General features: G+C 40.2%; 1 protein-coding gene across 26 annotated transcripts in view; it reads left to right on the forward strand.

The window, feature by feature from the left end:
* Positions 1-22,086, forward strand: part of SORBS2 (sorbin and SH3 domain containing 2) — a 344,555-nt gene that overhangs the window by 262,080 nt on the left and 60,389 nt on the right. For 22 of the 26 annotated variants that reach the window (XM_044225573.1, XM_044225576.1, XM_044225572.1 and 19 more), the window contains 4 exons: positions 11,886-12,024; positions 15,308-15,480; positions 20,296-20,362; positions 21,454-21,498. In XM_044225573.1, the coding sequence (XP_044081508.1) occupies positions 11,886-12,024; positions 15,308-15,480; positions 20,296-20,362; positions 21,454-21,498 (424 nt within the window). Of the gene's footprint in view, positions 1-11,885; positions 12,025-15,307; positions 15,481-15,923; positions 16,275-20,295; positions 20,363-21,453; positions 21,499-22,086 lie in introns of those variants that run through there. The other 4 variants (XM_044225578.1, XM_044225591.1, XM_044225596.1 and 1 more) reach the window with 2 other exon arrangements.

The following is a 22,086-nucleotide window of genomic DNA, read 5'->3' on the forward strand; positions in this document are numbered from 1 at the left end:
TTACCCAAAGAGTTAGGAAGTAAATTTTTGTTTCCATGTAAGTAAAATTCTCTCATAGTGTCATTCTGCTGACATTTATTCATCATTTAGAAGAGAAATGTGTTCTTGATTTCTGCATAACAGCACAGTGTTAAGAGCATGAGCTTTAAGGATAAACAGATTTCGGTTCAACTCCATCCCTTCCCCCACCTGTAAAGCAGAAACCTTAAGCTTAGATGCTTCAAAAGACAAATGGGTGATTTCATACCACTGCTAAAATATCTCCATCAGCTAACTGTGATAGGCAAAATTAATTCACTAGAGAAAGTTCTTTGAATTAAGGTAATATCTTTGGAAAGCCTCCTATAAAATACAACAATAATTATAATAGCAACTAACAAACACTAAGAGCTTATTATATACAGGTACTGTTACAACTTGTGTGTATTTATTAATAACTTTCACGATCTCATGAGGTAGGGAGCAAAATCAAGACACTACAGACAGGGTTCTGCCAGTGTCAGGGAATAAACTTTTGTCTGGGGACACCTGCCTCCAAGAAGAAGGATAGGAGAAGTCATAGCAACACCATTACTTTAACAACTTGGGTTACTCATCTAACATAGTTTCGTTCTTCTAAATGTTTTATTATGCTTAAAAACTCAAGTTTGATAATTTCCTTTTTCCATGGGTTTTGTCACTATCCATGCTGACCAGTGATAGTTGATTTCATTACATAATCCCCAGAGAATCAGATGATCCACAAATTAAGAGTTGAGACCCTCTCACTTTTTTTTCACTCAACAATTATTTATTAGTCATCTACTATGTGTCAAGTCTAGTCTAGTCACAGAGCTGTATTTGAAACCATTGATAATTAAAATCTTGCCAGGGAGAGGCAAACATTAACAGAAACTTACATAAGTAGATTACCTACATCGGAAGGAGATTATGTTAATAACTAAGCGCTGCTTCACAGGGATCTGGGGAGGAGAGTCCATGTTACTTAGGATAGTCAAAGAATCCTCACTGAGAAGACAGAATAGTTTGAAGGGGGAAGCCCGTTCCTGCAAGAGAGAGCTTCTAGTGTCAAGGCTTTCGAGCTGAAGTGTGCTGGGGGTGCTTGAGGACCAGAAGGAAGCCAGTGGAAAGAAGAGGGAGAAAATAAGGTGTAGAGTAAGCAGAGGTGTGAAGTCAGAGGTCACAGAGGCCAGATGACAGTAATCCCTGCAAGCCACTGCAGGATTTTTAACTTGTATTCTCAATAAAAAAATGGAGGTCACTGGGAGATTTGGAACTGCCACAATTGTTCTTGGACTCATCATCTAATTGAATCACTCTGGCAGCTTGGTTGTGAGCAAACTATAGTGGAGCAAAGAAGGAGAGTAGGCAAGCCAGCCAGGTGGCTCTTGCAGCTAAGTAACAAATGATGGTGGCTCAAAACAGGATGGAAGCAATGAAGGTGATGAGAAATTGGATTCTGGATGTATTTTGAAAATGGAGAAAAGAGGACTTGCTGACAGGCTTTGTGTGGGACATGAGAGCAAGAAAAGAGTTGACATTGACTCCAAGGTGTCGAGTCATCGCAACTGAGAAGGATGGAATTTGCCATCCTTTGTCCATGGAGACTGGATAACTGTGGGTAGAGCAAGTTTGAAGAAAGTTCAGAGGTTCCATTTGGGACATGGTAAGTTTGAGATGTCTATTAGATGTCCCCATGGAGAGGTCAAGTATGAAGACTGAAATAGGAGTCTGACATTCTGGTGAAGGGTCTAGGTTGGAGATATAAACCATCAGGCTCTGGATGGTTTTTGTAGGCAAGAGACTGAATGAGATCACCAGGGCATGAGTACAGAGAAAACAGGAAGCCCAAGGACTGAGCCCAAGAGCATCGTCATAGCAAGAAGAGGAACCAGCAAAGGAGACTAGAAGGAGCATCTGCTAATGGAGGAAGAAACCCAGGACCATGTGGTGTCCTAAAATCCCAGCCGGGAAAGTGTATGGAGAAGGGAAATGTTAACTGAACAAATACTGCTGATAGGGCAAGTGTATGATGAGTCATGCTAACTCACCCTTGACTTAGTGGTGGGGACAGAGACTTTCTCAGATGGGGCTTAAGAGAGAGTAGGAGAAGAGCAATTGGAAAGACATCCTTTCAAGGTGTGAGTATTGTAAGCCCTTTCATCTAGTAATTCCCCATCCCTAAGTCTCAGTCCTTCATCTGTAAAATGGGGATAATAATGGCATTCATCTCATAGCACCGCAGTGAGGTTTGAATAAGATACTGTGTATAAGGAATTCAGCGTAGTGCCTGCTACATAGTAATCCCTCCATATGTAGTAGTTGTTTTGTTTTTTAAATAATACCCTTTTTTGGGGCACCCGGATGGCTCAGTTGGTTAAGTGTCCTACTCTTGGTTTCGACCCAGGTCATCATCTCAGGTTCCTGAGACTGAGCCTCGGATCAACTCAGCTCTCAGTTGTGGACTCTCCTTGAGATTTTTCTCTCTCTCCCTCTACCTCTCCCCCAGCCCCGCCCCTGCTCACATTCACTTGCTTTCTTGCTCAAATAAATAAATAGATAGAATCTTTTAAAAAGTAAAAAAACAAATTAGTATCCCTTTTCCAAACTCTGCATCTGATTGGGAAAAGGAAATATATTGTTTTCAACAATACATTTTTATTTCACCTGATATGTAATTTATTCCAAATGTCTTCTACAGCCCTTTTTCAGAAGGTGGCCTAACATTGTTGCAGTTTTGACTTTTTTTTTTTTTTTTTTGGTACCAAGACTATTTAACATGATATCTACCCTTTTAACAAATTTTGAAGTGTCCAATACTGTATCATTAAGTACAGCCACAGTGTGGTAGGACAGATCTCCAGAACATATTCATCTGGCATAACTGAAACTTTACCCCTGTTGAACAGCAGCCGTTCTTCCCACCCCCACCCCTGCGCCTGGGAACCAGAATTCTACTCTGGCTCCTTGGAGTTTGACCATTTTAGATACGTCATGTAAATGGAATCATTCAATTTTTGTCCTTCTGTGACTGGTTTATTTCACGGAGCACAATGTCCTCAAGGTTCATCTGTGTGACAAGACTTCTTTCTTTCCTAAGACCAAATAACATTCTACTGCATCTGTATACCACATTTTCTCTATCCATTCTCTACCGATCTAAACTGTTTCCACATCTTGCCTGTTCTGATATGTCGGGGCTTTTTTTTAAAGATTATTTGTTTATTTATTTGACAGACAGAGATCACAATTAGGCAGAAAGGCAGGCAGAGAGAGAGGAAGGGAAGCAGGCTCCCCGCTGAGCAGAGAGCCCAATACGGGGCTCGATCCCAGGACCCTGTGATCATGACCTGAGCCAAGGGCAGAGGCTTTAACCCACTGAGCCACCAGGTGCCCCCTGATATGTCATTTTTAAGTCTCATCTTCCATGTGATGGCCTTTCACAGTGGTGACCTTTTCATTTTAAATACTTACATTCCACATTCTAGCAAGAACTCTCATTAAACATTGGGAGCTATAAGTTACACTCTGTGAGTCAGGCTGATATAGGCTCTATTAAAAACAAAAATTCTCTACGCTGAGAAGTGAAAAGGAAACTTCAGTGTCCTACAAGTTTCATTTACTTTTTGTTTGTTTGTTTTTATTAAAGTCTGGCCATGGATTTAAGAAGAAAACAGCAACCTACTTTTAGGCATTTTAACTCTCTCCTTATTTGATAACATACTGCTTTATAAACTTCACACATTTTAGTTTTCTTCTTACAAGGTTATGAATAGAGAGAACACAAAATGAGGTGTGTTCCTCTTCTGTTACTGTGGGAACAGATAACCTGTTGCTAAAAATGTCACATTGTTCTTCAATGTCAGATAAGTGAAAGTCTAAGCCAGAAGCTTTGAAAAGACAGCAAAAGCGACACCCTGAGCCTTTTCCCTGGCATTTGCGAATGCTGTGCCCTTTGCTTCAGGAAGATAAACTCGACCCTTCTATTATGAAATAACATAATCAGTCATTTGCCAAAGCCTTACTTTCACAGCTGCTGCGGCACATGTAAGGAGGATTTGTCTCATTGTCATGTAGGAGAAGAAGAAAAGTCATCTCTTTTGCCCCACGGGATGAAGATGGATAAGTTAAGGCAGGCAGAATCATGAACAAATGTCAGCAGTGCAGAATGATAGGAAAGTTACAGAATATAGAGTAGGCTTTCTAGACCAATCCCATCAAGACCAGCCCAGATCACTCACCTATGCCATCAGGTGGACCAACCAATATCCCACAACGTCTTCTCCATTGATCTGCTATGCTATTAGTTGATCAGGTCTTTGGCAGTTTCATCATCTAATGTATGTGGTGTGAATTTTTGAGTGATTGACCAGAAGAGCACATTCTAGAGCTCAATATGAATTTAGAAATCACTGAGGATCTCCTCCACAGAACCTCCAAACCAATGAACGTGAACCTCTTCTTGAATACACTTGGGCATGAAGAGCTCAGTCACTTTCAGAAGCAGCTCTGCAGGGCTCAAGCCATTGTTGGGTCTAATTACAAGAAAGTATTTATAATATTGAGTCATAATCTGCCTTAACTTCTGCATATTCTTCCCACAGAGCAAAAGAGATGAAGTTCTCTCCCTTTTCTATATGACAGTTTTCATATTTTTGTTCTCTCTACCCTACTCTTTGCTTTGTGCAAAGCATGCCTGTGCCTTCCAAGCATTTCAATTTTTTTAAAAAAATGACTCATTTATGGAGAGCTATAGCAACACACCAGACACTGGACTAAGTCCTTACATTTCCACACCTGATTCTCACGAGCTTTAGGAGGTGGGTTTTATTCATGTCCCCATTTTGCACACAAAGATGTTGAGCCCAGGGAGGTGACAGGACCTGCCCCAGTCTGTCTGACTCCAGATCCACACAGGTCAACCAGTAGCTTCCACAACCTCTGTTGTCTGATAGAACTTGACCCTTGAACCTTTCTGGCACCGTTCTTAAAATATGACACCTTCCCATGATTCAAAATCATATTCTCCGTCTGAGTACAGAGGGCTTGCAACTATAGATAGCTTTTTTTTTTTTTCTTTTGGCTACTGGGTTCATTTTATTTTTAATTTGGCCTTCTCCACCCTACCATGGTCCCACCACTCCTTCTTATCTGACACCTGGTCCGATCTGCACATTCTGGGTACATTCTTAGCCCAGGGTAGTCACCTGAGTTGGCTAGGCCTGCCTGCCACCGATACACCTTTTCCAGTGCAAACACTCATCTTCCATGAGTCTTCTTGCTCCTTAATTCCTCAAGGAGCCTAAGCTAGAGTTAGTGATCTCTTTCATCGACAGCTTCCCTTTAGCATTCTGGGTTGAATTCATTTGAACCAAGATGTTCAATGCTATTCTGAATAACCAAATGCTATCTCTTAGAAAATTAACTGTCTTGGAGTTTAAGTGCTGTCCCTTTCATTTATAGAAACCAGGCAGCAACAAACTGGTGTTTCCAGCTCCTCCCTCCCTCACAGTTCAACAGTTGGAAAAAAGTAAAAAGGAACATATACCAACAAAAGTTCATGTGCCTTAGCCTAGAGTCAAAGACCTTAACCCTACATGTCTTGAGAAGATGGAGACACAAAAGATGATTTTTTGCAGTCATCTGTCTGCCACCCAATTCAGTAGGGAAAAAAATTACTCTTATTTTAAGTTAATTTTTCCTACTCAAAGTAATCCAGATTAATATATTACTCTTATTTTAAGTTAATTTTTCCTACTCAGAGTAATCCAGATTAATATATTTCCTCTTCCCTCTTCAGGTTCTTTCTCCTACTCTTACCACATTCTCCTCAGAGAAACAAGTATAATGTGGTTTCCTCTCCTGATATCTCTGAAAGAGAATTTCATTAATGAGGAGATTCAAAGTGAAACACTAGTCTAAGACATAATTTACATCTCTATGGCAGGATTTTTCCAAGCTTTGTGTAGGTAGCCTGTAGAGCTGTCTATAGCAATTTAAGTGTGGTGTGACTCACCAAGTGTTATTTCATCTGTTACACACACATATATTAAGACTTAAAATTGTGAACATATCAGGAGAGAGTGAGAGAAGTTCAAAAAGTGAAATAGTTCTACACTCTCTTGGAAGAACCAATAAATGGGTAAAAGCCATTCTTATACACGATGCTATACAACCCAATTGATCATATTACCCATGACAACAAAGGTTTTAGACAGAACAGGCTTTAGTATTTGACATGTAGAACTCCAAAGGATACACACAGGGAAGCCAATCCAGTAAGGGTTGCAGTCATTGGATTTTCCTTTTAATTTTGAAAAGAAAAAATTCCTTTGAGCATATAACTCAAATCCTTTGGCATGATTTATATTACTTAACAAAATTCTCACTTAGCATAAGCAAAACTGAAGAGACTCATGTTATATGGAAAACTCTTCAGTGAAACTGCATTATTATGAAAAATTCCATGGATGCTGCCCTCACCCAAAATAGCTTTATACTGAATTGCATTAGACCTCTAGCAAGATTCTAACATTTTAAATTATAATTATTATAGTTTCATAACATTATAGTCTTACTTCACAATAATATAGTTTTGCTTTATTATAAAAATTTACTAATACCATCGATATATTCCTACTAGAACATTTTAAGTTCTGGCTAACTTGAAGGTTTCTGTCAGTTAATTCTAGAGATTTTAAAACTGTACACAATAAAAGAGTATCACTTTTAATGAGTGTGCTTAAACAACAAAAACAACAATCTTATTAAATAAAAATAAAATAAGGAAATCTGTCTTTTTACCCAGGGTTGGAATTTCTTAACTTGTTAGATTAAGAACATGCTTTCCAGTATCCACGAACCCCTTTAGTTTATGCAGAATTTTATGTATGTATGTATGAATTTGTGTATTTTTCCTAAGAGAAGAATCAATCATTGTCATCAGATTTTTTTAAGGTAGCTGTGACTAAGAGAAAGAGATATATTTGATTTTTTCAAAGTATTCAATTAAAAGTCTGAGAAAAAGAATTATGACTTTTTATGAGATCAATAGCTTCTATGACATCAATCATTATTATAATGATGGTTGGCCAAGAATACCAAATAGTACCATTTAAACCTTTACTAGGCAAGATTTCTAAGTCTATACAGTTTTCTTTAATTCATTCCCCATCCTTGCATTGATGCCCTAAGATCCTTCCGGCTATCTGTCTTAACAACTGGCACCACTTCAAACACTCAAAAAAACCACCTCTCTTCCCATGGTGAGGTAGGGGAGAATCAAGAAAAAAATTTTGCTTCAGAGTTTTCTTTCGTCATGATGAGGCCGATGCTTATCATCATATTTGACTGTGTGGATAGACATCACAGTGGTATGAAGGGAGAGTTAGGCAGTAATGAGCCTTCCACTCTCTTCCTTTCACAGACAACCCCTCCACCATGTTTAGCCTCTTAGGTTACATAGCCTTGGAGGTACTGAACATTTGTTTCTCCAGTTTCTTTCTCCTTTACCTAAGACTTAAAACCAACAGCAGCTCTAACCAACGGGGGGGTACCTTCTAACCATCATCAGGGGCTGGTGTCTGTGTCTACTTCATTTTCACACCCAGGAACCTCCAACTGCACTGCTCGGATATTTTAAAGCTCAATTCTCTTAGTATTTTAGAGTGAAATCAGAAAAAGAGATTCACTGAGTGGAAAGAAAACAAAATTCCCTTTCCATTTAATCACTTTTAGCTCATGATTCTTTCGATCTGTAAGTCAGGGAAAAAAAAAAGTGAGGCGACCTGTTTTATTATATTTGGGGGATAATTTCCAGGGTGGGGGAGGCGGTCAGGAGACATCTGCTGTACCATTTTTCTATTAAAGGGAAACGAATTCTCCAACCAATAGACAACCTGATACTAGTTTGCTGTCACAGGTACCAAATACAAAACTTCTGAGGGAAAAATTCCATGATGCCAACACTCTCAAAGCTCCCACGCAACATCACAGTGCAGTGCTGTGTGAAAACTGGTCTTATTTCCAAAAACACTTGGCGGATTCATTTTCTTCCTGTTTCCATGCTTGCTCTGTGCTGTGTACTGGCTGGTACCTAATCCTCTGAGTGGATTCCTTAAAGGTCTTGCAAATACAGCTGATGAGAAAGCTGAATAAAGCCTTCTCTGCCACATTGCAAAAAGAGAAGTTTTTATTAATGGATAATGTATATCTCTTTTATTCTTTCCTCAAACTCAGCCTGGAAACCAGAACTTAGCTGCCAATGTGCTGGAGGTAAATGCGTCACAGACACAAAGACAAACCACAGCAGAAGCCTCTGCTTCACGCCTTTTCTCTGTGTTGCTTTCTAACTGAATCACTTCTTACCTGACAGTGGCTCCAGTGAAGGTCGCTGAGGCGGCCACCACCTGCTGATTTGGGGCTTCACCCCTGCACAGACCTCCCCCATCCCCCGCCCACGTGACACTCTCATATTGCTTTTCGTAAACCCCTTCTCCTTGCTCCTGCCCTCCTGACCCATAGCCATACCTCAGGCTCTTTCACTACAGACTGGTCCTTCCCCTCCAGTGAGTCCTCCCCTGCCATCCTAGATGAGCTCAGGTAGCTGACTCTTGATACCCCTGACCATTCTGGAACCTTCCCCAAACATGGGTCAGAGGTCAGCCATGACAGATGCTGCCATGCATTAAATTATTCCTCCTTCCTTTGCCTCCATCACTTACTGAACAGATCTCCATGGGCCAAACACAAGGACTGGCTGGTTTCTTGTCTGTCATCTCATTTTGCTGCTGGGCATTTTTACTCACACAGAGATAAATGATATCTAAACCAACTCCATATAGTCCATCCAGCCAGAAAATCCTTTACAGTCATCCTCACAAGCCTACTTGGAGATGGAAAAATTAACTCCATCCTCCTCACTCATTTTAGAGTCATTTATATTTACAGTGTTGCTCTAGCTACTGAGATGTACAGTGATTTGCCTTGATAAAAAATTTTTTTATCTCAAAAACAGTAATTATCTCAGAAATTTAGATAACTACACATATATTATGATGATTAGATTATAGGGAAAGTCTAAAATTTTTCAAGATTTTAACCCAATAATAAATCCTGGTAGATAACAGTTTGCCTCATACAAATGTGTCCTGTGTGAATAGTTCAGATAGCCTTGTTTCTCACATACATAATTCCTGACTGCATGGTGCTATTCTTGCTTCTCTCTCATTTACAACTACATCTTTCGAACCTCTGGTTCATTACAGGGATGAATGATGTAAATACTATTTGTCTACACTGCAGAAATTTAGTCCTCTGATTTTTTGGAATTACTTTTCCTGGGCCACTCTGACATAGAAATGTGTGAATTCATTTATGGTTTTATATAGCAATAATTTATTTTCCACTCAGAGCAATATAGAAATACTTCCTATACATATGACATTCTTTAAATATGTCTTTATGACAAGCTGTCCCTAAGAAATGATTCATGAATGACTGAAATGCTTTCAAATTTTAAGGTACAGATTTTCAATCATATATAATGTATAGATAATGGCTTCATTTTGAAAGTTACACAACACTAGGCCAAAAAAAAAAAAGGAATTTTTTTCTAAAATTGATTTCATAATGCAGTTCAAAATAAGCGCTGCTATAGACAAAATTTGGTACATAGTTTTCTATGTTGTGTCAAGGTCATAAACCTGAAAATTTCATGCAGAAGAAAATATTATAAGCCATATGTTTTTCAAGATTGCAATTACAGAAGACAAAAGATACTTTTTAGTATCTTTCTTAAATATTTAACAATACTTTAGATGGAGTTTCGTATTCATTCAATGACTGCATGTAAAACCTGGCTGTGAAAAGTTCCAGTTAGTGACTGGGCTACAGAAAAACAAAAATAAAAAAAAAAATTTTTTAAAAAACACAAAAAAATTTAAAAACTCACTTTCCAGGACACAACCCACCAGTGACTACAGCCAGGAGCTCAGCAGGCTGGGCTCTCCTCATCTTCTCCTGTGTTTTCAATAGTTCTTCACTTTTAAAACTTTAAAGAACGGTAGGGCCTTAGACCAAAGATACAGAACAGTGATAAATATATTAATTTGTATACTAACCGATTCAATCTGGTATTTTTAAGACTCTTCAGGAGGCTGAAATGCCTACATATAGTCTTGTGGGCACAATCAAAGCTAACTGTTTCGAGTTACAATTGAAATTGTACCTCCATTCTCCAAGAGATGATTTTCCTAGTAATTATTTCAGTCTAACAATAAAGTGTTTTCTAAAATTCTAAAGGTATTATTTCATTAGTAAACTCCTACCTGGTTTAACAGGATGAAAGCCCAAGTCTATTTGCAGGATTTATTTATTTTTTTTAACCCATAATCAATGTTACTGACAACATCAAAACAGGATTCAAGGCAATTGAAAGCAACACGATGGTTTTTCACAAGAATTCTCCTGCTTTTAACACTCACTGTAACACCTTATAACAATAGGATTGGGATTACATTTACGAAACAACCAAACTGATTCAGGCGAGGTGGCAAAAATATTCTCAAGTAATCCATCAAAGTTACAGACAGCTCTGAAGCGTTTGGGGTAGGTCAGGGCCTCCTGTCGTTTGAATGTCCAGGGCTCTTCAGGGAGCAGACCTATAAGACACGGTGGCTTCTGACGAGAGAGTGGTTTCTGGAACAGTTTAGAGAAGTACGGAATCAGTACGCACCATCATTACAATGGAATGCTGAGTGTGGATGTGGTACGGCTACGAAACAGTGAAATTAGATCAACTCTTGGTCCTTTCAAAAGATCTGCTTTAAAGTGAAAAATCATGGAAATATGCAATTAATTGACTGCCTCCATTTCAGGCCTGTATTTTAGAAGTTGAAACTGTTTTAAAAATAAGTAGAAAAAGTTCACAAATGGTGTTTTTTACCTAGGGGCATAAGTGTGTTTGTGTGTACTCAGCCGTCAGGTATTTTAACCAAACGCTCTTACTAATGTTTCGGCTCATTCGCATGCATGATGTGATCTCCACCATGCTGTGTGCTGTGTTGTGGATAGACAGGCATCCTTAACAGGGGTGAGCTCAACTTCTGAACTCGGTTGATCCAATTCAAACACAACATATATCTATTGTATGACTACGACGTTATTAGCCCAGGTTGGACGCATAGAAGCATATATATGACTCTCCAACAAGTATCTTGAGATATCCCAGGCGATATAGAATCCTCAGAGATTAAAGCAATCAAAACAATAAGTTATTAAGAAACCAAAAAGAGGCCTATCAAGTGCTAAATGAGTTTGGAACAGGGAGAAGCCAGTGGCTTAGCAGCAAAGCTTGATTCTTCTAGAATAGATTGCTTCATGAGACATAAGCCCGAACAGTTGTGTTCCTTAAGTTATCCCTTTGCATAGAAACATCCATTCACTAGAGGATAGCCCTAAGTCTGAGAACCAGTGCCCTTCTCCCTGTCCAAGAAGATTCCTTTCAAATCCCTCAAGCAGAGCAGAGTTAACAATGTTCTGACCACTCATCAGGACCATAAAAGCCAATTCACCCCCTATTTTATTTTATATTGACTCCCACGGATGCTTTTAGCATCTCTTGTTGGTAGAGAGGCACGCCCACTGGCCAGCTGCTTCTGTTCTTCCTACTTAACTCCTGTGCCCTCTGACACATAAGACAGTGATTTCAGAAATAAAGGAAGATAGAGAGGACATTGAAAAAGTCTCTAGACATCAGTTTTCGAAGTAAATAAAGTTTGACAGCTGACTACTGTCGTAAGAGTGAAGTCTCTTATTGTCGTCTAAAGGGATGATGTTAACAGCGGACTGTGTGCTATAACAGGATGTCTTTGCTCTTTTCTCAGAGCCAGATAACAGTGAATGGAAACTCTGGAGGTGCTGTGAGTCCAATGAGTTACTATCAAAGGCCGTTTTCCCCTTCAGCTTACTCTCTCCCAGGCTCGCTCAATTCAAGCATTATCATGCAGCATGGCCGCTCACTGGGTGAGTCACTTGATAGCCCTGATTTCCATGACAACTTCAACACAACAAGTACAAACCACACGGGGAGATACCAGAGCAACTTTTCAAAAAAGGAGCAAGAGACATTCAACACTCCACTATTTAATGACCCTCTCCTAGGGGAGGAATCAAGAGCAGAGGATTCAACACCAGAGGACATGGGCATCCAGGGATCCCAAGACGATGGCTGCTTCTCCCTCTGAGGCTATTAAGTGTTCAGGGTTTGGGGTAGAAAGAAAGAGGGGACCGGTTAGGCAGGAGAGTTCACACGACCAGAACATTTGCGTAGCACATGTCCACGGAGGGCAAATCCCATCCATGTTCAAGATAGCCTGTTCTTTTGCGAAAAAGCTTTCATTGCAGAAAATGGTCTTGGGATTTGTAGAGAATTGTTGAACAGTTAAAATAGTCTAAAAAGGGGACAGGCTGCCTCACCAAACAGTAAACAGTAAACCACTGCCTCACAGAGTAGTAAACGGCTCCTCAAGCTGAGACCAGAAGACCATCAGTCAGGGACAGGCGTTCCTTTCAATAATGATACCTGAATTTTATAGAGAGTTCTTAATCCTTCAAAAAATTTAGAATTCGATGAATGAGAGCTGTCCTCCAGGAAAAAAAAAAATGAGTATTTGTTTGTAAAAAAAGTTGTAAGTCTGTAATTTCATGGGGCTTGGGACCTCTTTGAAGCCTCCTGGATAAGAACTGGTACCATATAATGACAAACATTTTTATGTGGCAAAATATATTAGAACTATTTAGAAAATAACAGAAGTATTTCTTAGTTTTTAAAAACATTAACCAAAAAAAAACCCACCCAAAACACTAAAAATCAAACCAAATCACACCATCACCCAAATTCCAGCTGAGAAAGCTTCCATGATGTTGAGCGACTGGAAAGCTTCCAGGCAGTGGGGAGGAAGGTGGTGGAAAGTGAGCCAGCTACACACCTCTCAGGAAATCAGGACAGAACCAGTGCTCTGGGCACCACCAACCAACGACAGAAAGAAAGTCGAACACAGGGCTTTCACTCCCATTTCTTCATTAACAACAGCAGACCTTCATCCTCCCCAGCACTGTTTGCTGAAAGACGGGATGCCATCAGCTTACTCAGGACCATTGCAGATCTCAGCTTCTGGGTCCACAAAACCTCTGTAACACTTACGTGGAGCCCTGAGACTCATTAAAGAAAAATCTAAATATACTTGTGCCTTCTCTAATACTGTTCCTGGGGATCATCTGTAAATCTTAGAATGATGTTCTTTTAAAGCGTAAGGAAGTAGAATGCCCTTGTGCCTGGATGTTTCCCTTAAACCATCAGTCCCTGGTACAGGATTATGATGGGAATCTCTTATATGTAGATTTTTTTCTTTTACAGAGCTATGCATTATCACAGATCTATAGTAAAACTACAAGTTATTCTAGGCCCTGATGTTCTCCCAAATAATTATTATCCGTTTGACTCTCTGTCCTCATTACCTGTCTTAAAAAACACAAATTTGTCCCTTTCACCACAAGAAACAAAATATATAAATACTTGAATGCAGACGGGCTTTGATATTAGAACGTATCAATGGGCAGACTCACATACAAACCATACTACATGAAAAGAAATTCCCTCTATAAACACACTGGAACAGATACCCATCTCCCTGTGCTGAGTTAGGTCCTGAGGAGAGTGTAGAAATCTATCCTGCCTTAGAGAAACTTTATATTGAGTTGAAGGTAAAAAGATGACAAAAATGAGAGTGAGTGGACCTATGAAAGACAAATGAAATAAATAATAGGCTAAACTTTTATTACATAAGCTATAAATTCATTGACTCTTGTGAACCGTGTGTGAAGACAGAGCTAATACTGTTTGCCGGGGCTAGGATTTTGCACAAATGAGGTGCTCAAAAAGTATTTGTTGTTTATTTGAAATAACATCTTCAAGGTTCCCAACTCAAATCCTTTTGGGGATTAAGTAGGGATTAATACCAGAGTCAAAGACCACATATGTCTTAATTTGGAGTGGCTTGGAAAAGGCACTGGTTTTACATACAATGGCAGGTGAGGCCATTCTTCATCAGAAATGGATCGAAAATGCTTTTCTGTTGCAATTCAACTGAACATAGCCGTCCGTAGTTATAAATGTTATCATAGATTTTAGCTTATAGGCATCCTCGCTGGACTTATCCTTATAATGATGAGTTAAATCTTTTAAAAATCTTACTTATGGAGTTTTATATAAATTTGTTATAAAAACACAGTCATATCTTTTGAGAGAGAGAGAGAGAGAGAGAATCAATTAATGCTACTCTGAAACATTAGAACTTTTCCATATCCACATAAAAAGAGACCTTTCTGAGTCCCGTATTAGACAACCTATGTCAAGAATCATTCTTGCTCACCAAAATTTTGAAGCTTATTATAAAGAAGCAGGAAGTCATATTATCAACTGTACAGAAGGAATGGGAATGATGTGGATCTTCAGGCATATCTGTGAACTAAGAGTGAGTGGACTTTATAGTACTTAAAGTCCTCTCTGTTTCTTAGGAAAGTATATGAAAAGTTAATAAACATGGCATGAAGTTAGGAACAGGAGAAACCGTTTCTAATTTATAGGCTTAGGACAATTTTTCAACTTGGGGCAAGAAGTGGGTTTCGGTATTTTAAAGTAAAAGCGAAGATATTATGGTCATCGTGACTACTCAGCCCAATACCAATACCAATCATTTAAATCATTTATTTAATCCATAAGCTTTCACATCCAAGAATAGGTTCGGAGGTGAAGATTTCTTAATGTGATTTTTGTTTTTGTTTTTACAAAATTGTTGCTGTATACTCGACAGTCCTGTCTCTTATTCTCAGGACATTTCAGCACTTTTAAGTACTAGCGGTCAGCAGTTTCACAAAAATAGTATGAACGTCTCAGTTTCTGCCTCCTCATCTATAAAGCGGACCCCTCCCCCCCAACAGAGTGGAAGGATAAGACGAAGTCATGCAGGGGCTTTCTTAGCACAATGGCTGCTCCACGGTCGCAGGGTCTTCCAGCAAGTGCTATTCTCCCCTTCCCCCTTGGACGAGGACCTTGTTGTTACAGTTGAGCTGGGGTACCTACCTGCAGGCTAGCAACAGACAGCTTGCCTGTAAGGGAAACAGGTTCAAAGAGACAGTGATGGCGACAAGTTCTGTGTTACAGTTGCCGTCAATACACAGGAGGCACCATCAAGTCCTGGTTCCTCGTGCGAGCGATACATTGTGTCTCCCCACACTGTCTCCGCAGACTCCGCAGAGTCGTATCCCCAGCACGCGCAGTCCCTGGACGGCACCATGGGCAGCTCCATCCCCCTGTACAGGTCCTCGGAGGAGGAGAAGAGGGTGACGGTCATCAAAGCCCCGCACTACCCGGGGATCGGGCCCGTGGATGAATCCGGAATCCCCACAGCAATTAGAACGGTAGGAAATGCCCGGGTGCGCGTTGTTGCGGGGCTGGGCACAGAGGCTACAGAGGATGGACTGTCCACGGCTTGGTGCATTCCCCTGCTCTTACGTAATGAGGATGGCCCTCTGGGCCCTCTGAGTGCTTGTGACTATTATGCTGTGTGTGGCTGAGAAAGAGAAAAAAAATCTCATGGATGGAAGCTGATCACACAATCTGTTTTTGCATTTTGATAGAAAATCATGAAAATTGTGATCGTGGGAACTCCCCCCACACCCCCGCAAAAGGAATGTTGTGCTTTGTTTTACCTTTTTCCAAGGAGTGTTAGGGCGATAGAGAGAAATGAGAAGGAACGAGAAAATGTGAATTCTTTGGCTGCATTGAATTCCCACGTGCATTGCAAATAAACCAGCGATTTGTTTCTTGAAAGGGCTGTGTGTTCCCATCGGGAGATCGGGAGCTGTGAATTGGGCATTGGGAGGTGAGATGATTGGAGTGAAGGGAGTTAATGTCATGGAAAGGAAAAACTGTGAAGAAAAATACACATCTGAGTGTCCCTCCTCAGCTGCGCCTGCTGGGAGCCCTTGGGGATGATAAGTGAAAGTGTTTGGATTTTTTTTTTTTTTTTTTTTTTTTTTTTAAGTCTTTAAACTCTGCCAGAGCACTGCTCAGTGTATCAGGGCAGCCCCTTCTGGCAAAGCTCAGCAGCAGCTGAGGCGGCTTGCTGACCAGTCTCCTTGCAGAGAAGGTTTGTGCTAGCCGCAGAAGGAAGACTCTGGGAGCCAGGATGAGAGCAGCCTCACGCCTGCAGGTGAATTGGGGGGCTGCGCGAGAAGTGGGCACAGGCTGAATGGAAGCGCCTGCACCACCCACATACCTGGGGGCTCGGGTTGGGGAGGGGGTCGTTGCCAAGAGCTGCTTCCCTGGAATGCAGATCCTGGGGGGCCAAAGACAATAGTGGATAGAGGAAAAGAATGGAAAAGGGATCAGGAAAAAAGCAGTGGTAAGATTGCCTCTCTCATGTGGGAATTACACGTTCTAAGAGTTAAAAATTGATGAGTCCAGGCATCTGTATTAGAACTGAAAGCCAGAAAGTCAGTCTGTAGGGCAGTTGCTGGGGTTGTAGACTTACTACGTTCTGGGAATGCTGAATGTAGCTAATTATAAAGTCCTACAAAATCTATGTTGGGACTGATGTTTGTCATATTTAAGTAACAGAAAAAGTTTGGGAATGGTCACTCACACTACTATGATGACTACATGTTTCTGGTGATGGTGTTTTGTCATTTGTTTGCCTTTGAAGATTTCTGACTCAAAATGGTTAAATTTGGATTTTTTTTTTTTTTTCGAAATAATGGAGGGATCCAGTGTCAGACAGGAATGGTGTCCCTGGTTTTGTTTCCTTGACCCTCTGGTCACAGTAGATACACATATTAGGAGATCCCTGGTTCTATGTTGTTACAGATTGCTGTCTGAAAGGATTTCTGTCTGAGATCTCTGGGTGTGTCTTTAACATGATAAATGATATATAAGAAACAACACAAAAAGCTGAACCATTTTTTTATCCGTAAGACATAATTTTAGTACATAGCAAGGACTTGCTTGTTAGTTTTCAAAAGAAAAAGAAAAGCCGACATCATAGATGGTTAGTGAAAATCAAGGAGTATTAAAAGTCTATATTGTCTATCTACTTGCAAATCAAAAGCATGTTTAGATATACATAAGCAAATACATGTACTAAACCTTTGATGTTAGTTTTTGTTCTTTAAAGTAGAAAATAAAATATAAACAGCCCAGAAGTTCCTTATAAGGAACCAGAATTTTTATATACAGCTGTGCTCTTATTTATGCTTTTAAAACTTTACAAAGAAGGTGCAGGTCTGTGAAGACTCTTATTCTTGGTCCCTATTTTTCAGCCTTGCTGAGCACATCCCCAAGTATAGCTGTGTTTATAAATGTTGAGTCAGGCCATCTCTGAGCCACAGCAGGCCAAGAATCTCCAAGGTTGTTTTTTCTTTCTCATCCGTGTAGAGAGTAATGATGATCAGACTCAAATTGCTACACATGGAATTCTGCTCGGTGTATCCACCAAAGGCAGTGCTGTCTCAGTGTATCATGTTATGGTCTCATTTTAGACAGCCAGCCTATACCAAGGAAACAGAATTTTGTAAAGTAAACTAGAAACTCTAGAAAGCCAAAAGTCAACAAATATACCTTTGAGTGATTTGAATGAAGGCTCCTCAGTCTGCCTTCTCTCATGTGACCTGGGACGTCTGTGTTAGCCTTTTACTACCATTCTTAACCACAACAAAAATCGCTAGGGTTCAGGTCCCAGGAGGCTGTCTAATTAAAGCCGGCTAGTTAAATGAAATACAAGATTCTTTTCTTCCAGTTCAAATATAACACCGTGTGAGCCCTTTCAAAGCTCGAGAGGGGCAAAAATAGAATAGAATCACTGTATACTCGTGTGTAGAAAATATGTGTCCTTTCCCTTTTCGGAAGTCTCTGCCTGATACATCAGTGTAGAGCTCTGATACTTTGTAAGCTGTAGCAGTGTAAAACGCAGATGTATTCTGCCAAGATTATAGAAAACAACCAAATAGTGAATTGCTAGTGGTTAACTGTCCATTTAAAATAACCCTGAAAGACATATATGAAAGTAAACATCCGTAAATTTAAGTAGACTTCTATTTACTTCATCTCCGCATTAGCCATGTCTATGATGTCATTTATTAAAGAAACTTCAAATGCTTGGAGTGCCTCTTTTAGAAAGGGACAGAGAGTTTTAGTATTGCCTTATACCAGTTTCCTATTCTTTGCCAACCAGTTGGGCACTTCCTGGCATCTCTGTGCTCACCATATAAAGCTAGCAGATGGCAGAATCGAGCTCCTGCCTGATCCATGCCCTCCAGCAAGTGAAGGAAAAAATTCCTGTCTGTCAAGATGCATTGCCATATACAGTGATACAACTTACTTATTCGATTTCCTTGTTGCTGTTGCTTGTGTCCAGGTATGGCTGGGAAACGTGTGTCCACGAAGTGATATCTTATTATCTGGTGCTGAATACCTAAAGGAAATAGAGCTTAATGAAAGAGAAATTGATCTTTTAGGAACATGTCCCTTAAAGATACATGTTCAGCTACTGCCAGCAAATATTAACTAGATACCTGATTCAACACTGCCCCCCTCCCCCCAACTCCCACCACTCCAATATAAAGTCAATCAACAGTGTCCTTACTTTTCCCATTGTATAAAAGAGCCTTGGGATGCCTGCATGGCTCAGTTGGTTAAGCTGCTGCCTTCAGCTCAGGTCATGATCTGGCGTCCTGGGATTGAGTCCTGCAGCAGGCTCCTTGTCCAGCAGGGAGCCTGCTTCTCTCTCTGCCTCTGCCTGCCACTCTGCCTGTTTGTTCTCTCTCTGACAAATAAATAAATAAAAATCTTTAAAAAAAAAAGGGGGGGCCTTGAATGAATAAGGGGGTGACTCCTAACAAAGTCAAGTAGCTCTTAATGTCAATCTATATTTATGGCGATTATCAGAACTATATATTCTTAGAGACGAAAATGAATGTAAATATGGCACCCCCTCAATTTCCAGATGAAAAATGCAATTAGCACATTTCTGAGAAAAGAATAGGATATAAAATCCATACCAAAGCTCAGTCTAAAAAACTACAAGAATATTTTTGTGGCAGTCCTAACAGAGTATTTTATATCAAGAGAATTGTCTCGGAAAATCTGGTTTATTTATTACCATACACAGGGTGATCGAGTTTCTTGCTGGAGGATGTCTGGATATATTGAGATAAAGATCTTGCTAAGCAAAATCTTTCATTATGATTATAAAGGTAGAGGTCTACTTTCACAGGTGTATAATCAGGTAGGATTCCATCCAATAACCTGGATTCATTCTTTCTTTTATCCTTAAATACGTAATGTTCCTTGAGCACAGCCTATATTCTAGGCATTGTTCTAGGTCTTATTGTATATGTGGCTTCATTCTATTTCCATACAACCCTCTGATGTAGATATAATCTCATCTTAGAAGGGACAAAAATGAGGCCTAAAAGCTTACCTGACTGGCCCAAATTCATATTGTTAAGAAGTATAAAACAATAATTAAAGGAAGCGAGATTTGAATCTAGGTTGAGCTGACACTAACTTCTTCTTTCCACTATAGCCCACTGTTTCTATCATGCCCAAATCCTGGGCTGTGTAAGGAGCTTCTACTCTCAAGGAATTTACAATTTAGCTAGGCAAATGTTACATACATTCTATTGTCATGTTTAAAAAATTTCAAGATAGTATCTACATCTTTTTTGGTTTGCTGCAGAACTATAGCATATTTTTATTTCTCTAAGCTTAAGCTGATCAGAATACAGTTTGAAAGTCAAAAATATTCCCTAGTTAATTCTAAAAATAATGTTTTGAACAGAACACTCACTAAAAGGTTTTTAAGGATAATGATAATTATCACCAAAAGGAGTTAAGCAAACCATTACAACACCACAACTTTGATTCTGTGAATTTTATATAAATATGTGTGTGCAAATACCAACTATCTAGTGCTGTGCACAATATGATTTGCAAAAAAATTAAAACCATAGCATATAATGTCAATTCAGCCTCAACGCGAACAAGGGGTAACATATTTACAAGTCGCAGCCATAACTGGTTACATTACTGGTACTACCATCATGAAATAGATCTTTTATTTTTAATCCCAGAACAGAGATCTGCTATGAGAAAAGATACAGTATAGAAAGAAGAACATTGAGGAACACTGTAGATTTGGAATCCTTTTTTTAACTCCTGGACATTCTCTTTTACAGACAGTTGACAGACCAAAGGACTGGTACAAGACAATGTTTAAGCAAATTCACATGGTGCACAAGCCAGGTATGTATGTTACTGTTTTCTGATCCGATCCTCCCGGCTGAGGGAATTATCTGTGTACTCCTGTAGAGTTCTCGTTTGCATAGACTCTTAGCCTAGCAACACCACGGCCTTCCCTCTTTCCTCTTCTCCTTCTGTCACCCTCCAATCACAGACACCTGTGCTCCTGCCTCACTCCTGAGCTGCCAAGAAGCCTCTCATTAGGTGACACTTGGAGGGCTGCCTGGCGCTCTGCTCCCTCCCTCCTTCCCTGTCCACAATCTGCAGCGAGTTGTGTGGCCCGGTGGGTGCATAAACAGACTCATTGTTCCTCTGTCCACACATGTCATCTTCTTTTGGAGAGAGTGAGCAGAGGTGCGCGATTCAGAAGAGAAAGCTGCCTAAAGAAGGGAGGAAAAGGCATTGACCTTGTATGCTGGGGAGAGGGCTGCCTGAGCAAATAGGTCACAGATAAGCGAGGGCAAACTTCAGAAGCCGGCAACAAAACAATATTAGAAACATTTTTATAATGGCATTATGAACTAGGCAAAAGACATTGATTTTCTTTCTTTCTTTTTTTTTTAAGATTTATTTACTTATTTATTTGACCAAGAGAGAATGAGAGAGAGAGAGAGCTCCCAAGCAGGGGGGAGGAGCAGAGGGAGAGGGAAAAGCAGACAACTCATTGAGCAGGGAGCCCGATGTGGGACTCGATGCCAGGACCCTGAGATCATGACCTGAGCCGAAGGCAGAGTCCTTTTTTTTTTTTTTTTTTTTTAAGATTTTATGTATTTGTTTGACAGAGAGAGAGATCACAGGTAGGCAGAGAGAGAGAGGGGGTAGCAGGCTCCCTGCTGAGCAAAGAGCCTGATGCGGGGCTAGATCCCAGGACCCTGAGACCATGACCTGAGTTGAAGGCAGAGGTTTAACCCACTAAGCCACCCAGGCGCCCCTGAAGGCAGAGTCTGAACCGGTGGAGCCACCCAGGCACCAGGCGCCCAATACACTGGTTTTCGACCAAATTTTTGTTTGTCTGTTTCTCTGAAGTTCTACTGTCATGTTATGATATGGTGACCGAATCTGTATTACCATAATATTTATGTTTCATTTTCTAGATGATGACACAGACATGTATAATACTCCTTATACATATAATGCAGGTAGGACGGGTTTCCTTGCTGACGATGAATGCTATATGCTCGGCAATGCTTGGAAGCGCTCACACTCACTTTTTCACCCGTTTGAGCCGCATGTTTTCAGTTTGTACAATCAAGAGGTTGCTGGTTTTCTTTTCTCAAAGCATGCATGACCCGAGGATCGATCTTTTCTCATGGAAATGAGAACTAATACTGTTTTCTCTCATTCATTCTCACTGTCATTTTATCCTGGGCCTCAGGAATGTTTAACCCAAGTCTGAAGGACAGTGTGAAAGAACACGCTGTCACTAGGGTACAAAGTCAGATAAAGATCTCCTTTTATCAGCAGCGAGCGTGGTCACGATTGCGTAAGATCGTTCAAACACACTTCACAAAAAACAAGTCCGGCAAAGTATTCTGTGACTTTGTCCCTGCTTGTGCTCCCAAAATGCAAACATTCATTGAAGGTTTTTTTTTTTTTAAATCCCACTCTGTGGGGCCACTTTCCTGATGCGGAGTTGCCAACCATCCTGATGATATACCCCCGCAATTCTGGGCGTTTCTCCTTGCGTTTGAGTGCTTTGGTGTCGTGAGACTCGGTTGCAGGCTGGA

The sequence above is a fragment of the Neovison vison genome, chromosome 11, assembly GCF_020171115.1.
Source record: "Neovison vison isolate M4711 chromosome 11, ASM_NN_V1, whole genome shotgun sequence".
NCBI lineage: Eukaryota > Metazoa > Chordata > Mammalia > Carnivora > Mustelidae > Neogale > Neogale vison.